Source organism: Mesoplodon mirus, assembly GCF_964341445.2.
Source record: "Mesoplodon mirus genome assembly, chromosome: 12".
NCBI classification, from domain to species: Eukaryota; Metazoa; Chordata; class Mammalia; order Artiodactyla; family Ziphiidae; genus Mesoplodon; species Mesoplodon mirus.
Window position 1 is genome coordinate 39745932 of NC_138988.1, and position 10457 is coordinate 39756388.

The following is a 10457-nucleotide window of genomic DNA, read 5'->3' on the forward strand; positions in this document are numbered from 1 at the left end:
GGAAGTTGCGCTCCCGCTGCCGGAAGCGGTCCGGAGGCGGGCACTAAAGGGTCAGAGATCAACTGAGTGACTGGCGCACCTTTGGGGTTGCGGCTCCGGCGCAAAGCCCACCAGGTACTGGGGAGGTGGGGTGTCCTGCCCGGGGAGGATCCAGAAGCCGCGAGAGGTTTTTAACCGCAAGCGCTAAGCATGGGACCGTGCACGGGGAAAGGACCGCAAGTAGAGGGAAGGGCTTGTGCAAAGGCCTTGAAGCTCGGCGCATTCCTTACAGTGTGGCTGGTGGGAGATGCGAGGGAGGCAGCAGAAATGGGCGGGGGCTAGACCACCTGGTTCTAGAGCTTTGGAGGCCACCGGAAGGAGTTGGGGTTTTATAATAGAGCCCGGGGTGCGATATTTTGCAAATTCATCCACTACATTTTTGTTGAGTGTGTGCTATATGTGTGTACTTTAGGCACTGAGGATGCAGCAGTGAACAAAACAGTGCCTGCCCCGGCAGAGCTGCCGTTCTGGTGGGTGAGACTATAAGTAAATAAGTGAAATGCATACCACGGGTCATGTGATATGTGCCTGGGGAAAAATAAAGCAGAGAAAGTGGTTAAGGCGTCCTGGGGTGGGAGTGGACAGCTATGACATTTGAGCAGGACTTGAAAAAGAGAAGGGAGCAAGCAGTACAGATAGCAAACAGGTGGTGTGAAGCCCCTGAGGTGGGAATAGCCTCGCATGTTCCAGCAACATAAAGAAGCTGGGAATTATATGAAGTGAAAGATATGTTAGCTAACCTTGTTATGGTAAACATTTAGCAGTGTATACATTTGTCAAGTCATCACATTGTACACCTTAAACTTTTACAATGTTGTGTGTCAATTTTATCTCAAAAAAACCAGGGGAAAAAGGTCCATGTGACTGGAGCAGAGTGAGGAAAAGGAGACTGGTGAGAGGAGAGAAGAACGAGAGCCAGGAGGTGGATGCCCTGTAGGTCATGGAAAGGATTTTGGCTTTTACCTTGAGAGAAATGGGGAACCGTTGCAGGCTTTGAGCAGAGAGACATGGTCTGACCGTGTTTTGAAAGCACCACTGCCTGCTCTGTTGACAGTAGGGGCTAGAGTAGAAGCAGGGAGACCTGTCAGAGGCTCTTAGGATAATCCAGACAAAAGATATCGGTCGTTGGGACCAGGTGATAGCAGTGGCAGGGGCAAGAGGAAGAGGGATTCTGGATTTAGTTTCAGAGGTGGAGGTGGCATTTGTTAATGGATTGGATGTGAGGAGGGAGAGAAAGCAGAGTCAGGGATGATATGAGAGTTTGGGCCTGATTGGTTTCCATCAACCAAGATGGAGAAGGCTGTGGGAAATGCAAGTTTGGGAGAGGAAGATAAGATCTCCATCAGCCTTCCAAGCAGAGACATGGAGTGAGCAGTTCGATAAATGAGCCTGGAATTCAGAGGAGAGGTGTGGGCTGGAGAGGTCCGATTATAGTTTGTTTGGGTTTTATTTATTTATTTATTTTTGGCCACGCCACGTGGCTTGCAGGATCTTAGTTCCCTTACCAGGGATTGAACCCGGCCCTGGCAGTGAAAGCACCAAGTCTTAACCACTGGACTGCCAGAGAATTCTGTTTGTTTTTTAGTAATAGCTTTATTGAGATATGATTTACATACCACACAATTCATCTACTTAATGTATACCATTCAGTGGTTTTAGTATATTTACAGTGTTGTGCAGCTATCCCTACAATCAAGTTTAGAGCTTTTTTGTAGATGATTTTTCAAGCCATAGGACTGGATAAGAGAGGAGCCTGAGGACAGAGCCCTGGGGCACTGTGTGGAGAGGTTGTGGAAGGGAGTGGGGACTGGAAGCCAAGAGGAGAAGGTGGTTCAAGAATGAGGGAGCTATCACGAGGCACAGGCTGCTGACAAGGCAAGCAGGAAGAGGATGGAACTGATCATTGGGTTTAGCCACGTGGACATGACCTGGACAGGAGCAGTTCAAGTGGCCTGGTGGGTGTGAAGGCCAGAACAGAGGGGGGCTGAATGAGAATGGGAGAAGAGGAACTGGAGACAGCTAGTGCAGGCACTTTGTCAAGGAGTAAAGAGGAGCAGAGAAGTTGGGCAGTTGCTGGAGGGGGTGTCAAATCAATGAGTGCCTGAGGAGGGGAGAGGATATGGGACCAGTGTCTGAGGAGGGGAGAGGATATGGCACCTGGGGCACAGCTTGGCCTTTCCTAGAGCAGGAATTATTCATCCTGAGGAACAAGAGAAGGTGGGGATGAGACAGACACTGGCAGGTGGGAAGGTGTGGTAGGAGTTTATGGAAGTTCTCTTCCAATTTTAAAATATTTTCTTGGTGAAAAATGAAGCAAACCATCAGCTATACAAGTAAGGATGACGTACTGGTGATGGAGGTTTGCGAAAAGGGCAGTTGGTAGGAGATAGTCATCTGGATGGAGTAGGAGAATGGATGTGGAGGGGCAGCGTCCTGAACTTGGCCCAGGGCTCATTTTGGCCTCTGTCCACCTGTCCAGCCTCTCCACCCACTCTCCTCTCTGCTGCACAGGTCACCCTTCAGATTTTAGACAACTTCAAGCATTGTTCCACTTTGTCTCTGTGCCAGGAGCATCTTCCCTTTGCTGGTTGATGGGCCTGTGAGACATCTAAGTGGGGAGGAGCCAGGAGACAGGCTGGATGGGAGGCTGAGAGGAGGGACTAGGGTGGGGGAACAACTTGGGATTCATTGGTGTGTCCCCTCACGAAGCCAAGTCCCTGCTGTCTCCAAGCTTATGTTCTAGGGAGGGGCGAGGCAATACATGAAGAAGGCAATATGTGTGTCTGATGGAGGAAAAGAAAGCAGGTAAGGTGGTCAAGGAGGGAGTGGTCAGGAAAGGCCTTATCAAGAGGTGATATATGAACAAAGACGTAATTGTGAGATGACTGGACTTGTGGAGGAAGAGCGGTCCAGGCAGAGGACATGGCAGGGCACAGACCCTGTGGCAGGATTGTGCTTAGCGTGGTGAGGATGCTGGAGTGGAGTACGTACGGGGATGGAGAGAAGGAAGGGGATGAGGGCTGAGAGGACCGGGGCTTGTTGGCCAATGGCAGGACTGGTGTGCATGCCAGGTGACAGGGGAGCTGTCAGGGGGTTCTGCACCGAGGGATGTAATCTGACTTAGGAGGTAACAGAGCCTCTGTTTGCCACGTGAAGAACGGCTGTGAGGGGCAGGGGAGGAAGCCATGACTGCATAGGAGGCTGTAGCTGTCTTCTGTGCCAGGGATGAGTGACCTTCCTGGGGTCCAAGATTGGGCTGCTGATAGAGGAGGAGCCAGGAAAGGAGGCTGAGAAGGTCGGAGGAATCTGAGGGGGGTGGTGATTTCAAAATGAGACAGTGTTGAAAGCTGCAGAGGTATTGGAGAAGAAATCTGAGTAGCACCTGCTGGATCTGACAAGGTGGAAGTTTTGCAGGGCTTCAGGAGAGCAACCTTGGTGGTCGAGTGGGATCAAGAGAGAAGAGGGCTGAAGAAGTAGTGATGGGCAAGGGGACACCTTTCTGCTGAGCGTTGCTGAGGAGGGCGGGTGCTCTGCTTTGATGAGAGGTACACCTGCAGGATTGCTGTGAGGCCACAGCTTGTGTGCAGTGGTCACTGGCCTTGAGGCCTAGGAGGCTGGCCTGACTGCTGGGCCATGGGTGGCGTGTGCTCCCTTGGGCCTTAGGCAAGGGGCACAGGGGTTTGGGTGCAGCACCAGCTTGGAACCACTGTCACAGAGATGTCCCCTTCTGTGGCGCTCAGCTCAAGGCTTTTGCCAGGAGGCATGCCCCTACCCAAGCAACTTTGTTTTCAAGAGGGTCTGAGCTTCTCCAAGCATGGCACCGTGGGGAGGAGGCTGGGATGCTCATCGCCTTACATCAGGGAGGTCCTTTCTTTGTAACTGGAGCTCTTCTAGTCTGTCTTCCTGTCCCCTGCTCCCTTTGCTTACCTCTCTCTCTCTGGCCTGGTCTTTTGGCTACCAGGTGTCACTCTGACAGCCAGAGTCAGTACTTGGGGGCAGGGTTGGTTTGGCCAGACCAGGGTGCTCTGGCCCAGGTTTGCCCCGGGAGCATGGGTCACCTGGCCCTCTCTTTGGGGTCCTCGGAATTCACTGCTGCTCCTGGGCTCAGGCAACGCCTGACTGGATAATGGGAGACTCCCTGTGCTGTTCAGGTAACAGAGAAGTAGGATTGTTGGGGCCCAAACATCAAAGCAAGGTTGAAAAGGGAAAGAAGAAAGAAACTTAACCTGTTGGGCAGTTACTGAGGTTGGAAAGAAGGAAGAAAGCTTACGGAAAGTGAGAAATGTGAGACTGGGAGTTGGTCACCGGGAATGTCTGGGCTTGAAGGGCAGAAGGAAAGTTGGTGTGAACCTAAAAAAGCTGTCCTCTATGAAGAAATCTGGGTTGTTTTGTTTTGCTTTGTTTTCCCCTGGAATTGTCTTTTCAGAGGAGAGCTGAGGAGAGAGTTTTCTGCCTTGGGATATGAACGACCTGTGTCCCAGAACAGAAGCGAAACTGCTTCCCCAGGGTTGAGGCAGCCCTCAGGGAGTCTGGGAAGGTGGTTTTGATAGTCATTTATAGAAATCTTTCCCCCAAATCCCCTCAGTCAGTTCCACAGTTTCCCTAGGAGTCTTTGTGAATCTTTGTGGGGCTCTGTTAGAATGGACACAATGCAGGTTTAAGAATTTTCTTTGAGATTATCAGAAAACGGGACACCAGGATTCTCATGCAGATCACAACAGAGACCTGGGGTTGTGGGAGTGTGGGTGGAATGGGAGGATCTGGTTCATGTGGCGTCATGGAGAGAGATGGAAAGCCTGAGCTCCTAAATATGCTCTTCCCTGACATGCTCCATTGTCCGGGGGCACCTGCTGAAGCCTGACCCTGGTGGCTGCCACCTCTGGGCCCAACAGAGTGGTGCGCAGTTTGGACTTTCTAATGGAAACTGTTCAGTTCAGAACTGTCCCTAGGACCTGAGATCTGACTTAAGCCCAGCCTTTCTCGGCTGTGAGCTGATCTCTCTGGCATCCCCCCACAGATCTCCCGATGACAGGGTGCAGCCCTGCGTTGGCCATGCGGCACGTCGTGGGTGTGTCTCCCGTACTGGTGCGGAGAGGCCTCCCTGGAAGGGACCTCTTTATGACCAGGACTCTCTGCAGCCCAGGCCCCAGCCAGCCCAGAGAGAAAAGACCTGAGGAGGTGGCCCTCGGGCTGTACCACCGCCTCACAGCGCTGGGAGGAGCCCTGGGCCACAGCATTCAGCAACGAGCATCCTCCATGGCCAAGACTTGGTGGGACAGATATGAAGAGTTTGTTGGACTCAGTGAGGTTCGAGAGGCCCAGGGAAACGTGACTGAGGTGAGGAGGGGAGCTGGGGTGGTTGGCCCTGCCCTCTGACCTGGGCAATGTGGCCTGGAGGCTCCTGACAAGTAAATTACCAGCCACAGGTGCTGGGAGGCCATGTCCAGATTTGCCTTTTCTTGAACACATACCACTAGGAGAGGGATCTGACTCGTTTCTCACATGACAGCCTGGCTTTGGTACTACTGGGGTGAAGGGCCCTCCTCTCCCCCATGAAAACAAGTTGTTGTGTATGCTATGTACCAGTGAGTCCCGGGCCATTAACATCCTTTCTGTGAGGACAGCAAACACTTCCTTCATTGACTGCTTGGGGGTTGGTGGTGAGAGTTACCTGGAGGGTTGCTGCATTACAGTGTCCTTAAAGCTCCATGTGTGATTAAAGCATCCCTCGTGAAAGTAGAGGCACTGGGAAACATCAGACTGTGTGGTAGGAAGAGCTGCCTCTGGTTGTCAAGTCCTTTGTGGCAGTGGAAATGTGTTCCACCATCTCTGTTCCCTCTCCCACCTAGGCGCAGACCAGTGTAGTGGGGTGGGAAGAACCTGGGGTTTAGCCGGAGGTTTTGAGGCACAGTGCTGTCTCTCCCCTTGGAGGCCATCACTTTGGCTGAGGCGGGTTTTCTCCGTCTCTTGAATGGAGGCCAGGGCAATGCCTGTCATGGCGTTTGGCGTCGTTGGGAGGTTGTAGCTAAGGTAACACACATGAAGCCGATTAAGAACATAAGGTCCTTGCTCTGTTTTGTCAGATTAGAGTCAGCTGGGTTTGGTGGACACAGATTGTATGCATCTTTAGCTATTTTCAGGTTTCTCAGGGGCATGTTATTTCCACTTAAATGGACAAATCCGGTGATTCTGATGGGCAGGGCCCGGGGCTACACTTTGAGGACCACTGGGTGAGCCAGGATTATGTGTCTGAGGGACTCTCTTTCCACCCTTTGCACTGACACCCCACTGACCTCTTCTCAGCCCAGTCTGGTTGGGAATGGAGCCGAGGCTGTGTGGGCATGGAGAGAAGGGGCAAATGGCCTCTGTTGTTCTCTCTGCAGGCAGAGAAAGTGTTCATGGTGGCTCGAGGGCTTGTCCGGGAGGCTCGGGAGGACTTGGAAGGTCAGCAGGCCAAGCTGAAGGAGGTGAGGGACCGCTTGGACCGCATCTCCAGAGACGATAACCAGTACCTGGAACTGGCTACTCTGGAGCACAGGATGTTGCAGGTAGGCACCTTCCTCATCTGGAGAGGGACCCTAGCCTGGCAGGTCATGGAGGGGCGAGGTGGGAGCCCTGACTAGTTAGAGGGTCAGACACCTGGTGAGGAGGTAAACCAGAAGCCTCTGTGGAGGGACTGGGCCCCAGGCTTCCAGAGCTTCTCCACACACTTCCTCCTGGAATACTGGGATCAGTGGTCCAGGACTGTATAATCTGGACCCCAGATTACTGAGGAGGGAGCACCATGCAGGGGTCTGGCCCAGAGAGCGCCGGACGCTTCCCTTCTGTTAGACACATTCTGTAGACACCACTGCATGTCCGGCCAGACCCAAGACCGCTTGGGGAGGATTGTGCCACTCACCTTGACCACCCCCAGTTCCTTTTCTCCTCCCTCCTAACCAGGCTTATGCTACCATTACTCATCCTTTACTCATTCAGCGTGTTTATGGAACATGTAATTTGTGCCAGGCGTGAAGCTGAGCCCCAGGGACATGGTAGTGGGACATCTGCTGGCGGCTGCTGGGCCAGGTTGCTGCTATATGACAGCTTTGCTTCTGCAGGAGGAGAAGAGGCTTCGTATGACCTATCTGCGTGCCGAAGACTCCGAGCGAGAGAAATTCTCCCTCTTCTCTGCAGCTGTGCGGGAAAGTCATGAGAAGGAGCGCACTCGGGCTGAGAGGACCAAGAACTGGTCCCTCATTGGGTCAGTCCTGGGGGCCTTGATTGGTGTGGCTGGCTCCACCTACGTGAACCGTGTGCGGCTACAGGAGCTGAAGGTCTTGCTTCTGGAGGCTCAGAAGGGGCCTGTGAGCCTCCAGGAAGCCATCCGAGAACAGGCGTCCAGCTACTCCCTCCAGCAGAGGGACCTCCATGACCTCATGGCAGACCTGAGGGGCCTGGTGCAAGCTGGGCCTGGGCAGAGCTCTTTGTCCCAGGCAGGTACTTCCCCCACCCGAGACAGAGACACAGACGTCCTTTCAGCTGCCTTGAGAGAGCAGCTCAGCCATTCCAGGCAGGTCCATTCATGTCTAGAGGGTTTACGAGAGCAGCTTGATGGCCTGGAAGAGACTTTGAGCCAAGTGGCTGGGGTGCTTCAGCTTGCAAAGGCTGCAGCGCACCCAGGCCTGGTGGAGCCGGCAGATGGGGCCCTGTCTGGGTCCTTGCTGGAACAGGGGAGCATGATCTTGGGGCTGTCGGACATGGAGCAGAGGCTAGAAGCCCAGGTCAACAGGAACACCATCTATGGCACATTGGTCACCTGCATGACATTTGTGGCCATCCTGCCTGTGCTGTATATGCTGTTCAGGGCCAGCTAGCCCCTGGACCCACCTCCAGAGGGAGGAGGTATGGATGTGGATTTAGTTAGAGAATGAAGCAATGAAGTGAGCCTTCAGGGGTGCACTCAACCTCAGCCTGAGTCTGTGGCTCACCAGCAGACATACTTTGCTTTTTAGGCAACACTCATTTACATTAACTATCGAAAATTTGTGCTAATGTCCAATTAAACTGTCTTTAAGTTTGTCTTAAAGTAATTTTTTTTTTTTTTCGGTACGCAGACCTCTCACTCTTGTGGCCTCTCCCGTTGCGGAGCACAGGCTCCAGACACGCAGGCTCAGTGGCCATGGCTCACGGGCCCAGCCGCTCCGTGGCACGTGGGATCTTCCCGGACCGGGGCACGAACCCGTGTGCCCTGCATCGGCAGGGGGATTCTCAACCACTGTGCCACCAGGGAAGCCCTATTTAAAGTAATTTGTTAGACTGAGTTTTGTCCATTGAAAATTGAGATTTGAGACTCGAGGGTTGGCCTGGAAGTAGGGTAATCGCCCCCTTTTAGTTCCTCTCTCATCTCTTGGTCTTGCCCACAGTTCAGGATCATTTTGGATGTACTTACCGCTTGAGGCCTGGATTTTCATTTTGGATTTTCTGGCCTGTCCTCCACTTGCCCAGCTCTCCTGTGTCACGTGGCCCATGATTTCCAGTGAGTAAAACCTAGCCTGCTTCCCACCCATTGGTGACCATGGTTACTGCCCCTCTTCTGGATCACTTTCTCTGCCATGTTGGGGAGAACTTCCTGTTTCTAACACTGGAGGAATGATCAGAGGAGAGCAGGGAAGAGAGATTGGGGGAATGGTTGGTAAATATTGCTGGGGACATAATTACAGGGATTGGCGGCCAGTCTGGTTTCCTGGTGCAGAGAATGCTTTGGGCAGCACCACTCGGGCTGGTGTCATCCCACACACAGCCTAGGGATGACCTCTACAGCCTTGGGCAGAGCTCAGCCCACCAGCAGTGTGAATGGTGAGGCAGTGATGGGGAGGGACCTCCCAGAGGTGGGAGGTGCAGTTGGGGGGGGCATGGAGGCAGATGGCCATGAGAACCCTTTACCTCTTCCTTTTCAGTGGAGAACAGCAACCTTTGACCTCCTGGGATAAATGGCCATGGGTGGCCTTGTGTGTCCTTGACTAAACAGGAGCAGTGGGGAGGCACTCGGCTTGCACTGTGGGTCTGGGGAACCCACCCTCCTTTCAGGGTGCACTGAGGTTGTGTGCACGGTCTGCAGGTAGGGGCTTCCGTGGGCTGGGCAGAGCTGACTCACAGCAGAGGCCTGTGGAGCCAGAAGTGCTTCCATGAGATGCCCTCCCTCTTGGGAGCCTGTGCTCAGGCCTGGGCAGTAGGCATGGCCCAGGTGGCCCCATGGGTGATGTGAACCTCTGAGCCCCTGGTCCCTTGATCATTTGGTCACTCTGTCCACGGCATTGTTTTCTTTTTGTAATGGATTCCCCAGGAGGGCGTGGGATGAAATGACCTCTGCACTTGGGATGTTCACCCTCCTGATGGGTAGGAGGTGACTTGTCTGTGTATAGGTGAGGGGTGTTGTGGGGTTTGGAAGTCCTAGGTCCCCCTCTGGGGTGGCGTAGGTCCTAAAGGGTGTGCACTTGAGTGAATGGGTCTGGGGAGAGAGGATTCCAGGCACATGGAGGGGGCCCCCCCACAAGCTGCACAGCCAGGAGAGGCAAGGTGGGTGAGGGCCTTGAGGCACAACAGCTTGGCTGAGGTGGTGATGGGTGTTGGGGAGTTGTGGAGCATAAAGTTAGAGAATGAAGTGGAGGACCCAGAGAGCCACTCTGATGTCCAGAGGCCAGGAATGAGGGAACCAGGGAAGGGGTGCCATCCTGGTGCGGACAAGGTGCTGAGGCCTGGACCCAGGTGTTGGAAGAGAGGGTGGAGGGAGGGGAGCGAGCCGAGGAGTTGGGGAGGGAGAATTTGGAAGGCAGAGTCGGGTATATGAGAATGATGAGACTCTTGATGGGTGGCAGGTGGGAAGAGGGTGCCTGTGATTTAGCTCTTCTGACAGCAGCCAGTGTGGATGACCAGAACCTTCTGATTGAGGCTCCCCCAAGCCTGTGGAGGCTCTGGGGGCTTCCAGAGTGATCTCTGTGTGACAAATTTTGCCTCCCAAGAGGCTGTCCCAATGGCCATGAGCCAAAGCTCTCCAGAAGTCCTAATAGGATGGGCTAGGTCCTGGCTCCTGAGTTTTTGCAGTGGGCAGGGCAAGGTGTGAAGGGCCCAGCAGAGGGCACACCTGGGCCTCAGGAGAGAACCCAAGTGTTCCTCCCTTGGAAGGCCCAAGCATTTGCAGGTGAGGGAGTCCAGACTTGCCCAAGGCTTTTCAGCTTGGGGCGGGCCCAGGTACAGGTCTGGAAGGAAATGTGCCCTTGCTTGTGCACTTTTGCAGCGGTGTGCCCTCCTTTAACAGCCGGGCTAGGTGTGGTATCACCTCCACTTGGCGGTCAGCAAATAGGCGTGTGTGTTTGGGGGGCAGGGGTCAGGTTACTTGGCTTAGTGATGGCGCAAGCCCAGGCCCAACCCCACAGCCT

General features: G+C 53.8%; 1 protein-coding gene across 3 annotated transcripts; it reads left to right on the forward strand.

The window, feature by feature from the left end:
* The first annotated feature begins 16 nt into the window (after window positions 1-16).
* CCDC51 (coiled-coil domain containing 51) lies at window positions 17-8107 on the forward strand. Of its 3 annotated transcripts, none has more exons than XM_082638386.1 (5): window positions 17-114; window positions 452-509; window positions 5057-5376; window positions 6423-6587; window positions 7140-8107. In XM_082638386.1, the coding sequence occupies exons 3-5, from the start codon at window positions 5065-5067 to the stop codon at window positions 7893-7895; spliced, it is 1233 nt and encodes a 410-aa protein (XP_082494512.1). In that variant the 5' UTR covers window positions 17-114; window positions 452-509; window positions 5057-5064; the 3' UTR covers window positions 7896-8107. The 3 variants fall into 3 exon arrangements, with proteins under 3 accessions (XP_082494512.1, XP_082494513.1, XP_082494514.1); XM_082638388.1 differs by having other exon boundaries at window positions 91-114; window positions 5178-5376; XM_082638387.1 differs by lacking the exon at window positions 452-509 and having other exon boundaries at window positions 36-114.
* Window positions 8108-10457: the final 2350 nt, after the last annotated feature.

Coding starts and splice junctions, on each gene's coding strand:
- CCDC51 (XM_082638386.1), top strand. CDS start 5,065: ATGACAGGGTGCAGCCCTGCGTTGGCCATGCGGCACGTCGTGGGTGTG. Junction 5,377..6,422: donor CCCAGGGAAACGTGACTGAG/GTGAGGAGGGGA, acceptor TTCTCTCTGCAG/GCAGAGAAAGTGTTCATGGT. Junction 6,588..7,139: donor TGGAGCACAGGATGTTGCAG/GTAGGCACCTTC, acceptor TTGCTTCTGCAG/GAGGAGAAGAGGCTTCGTAT.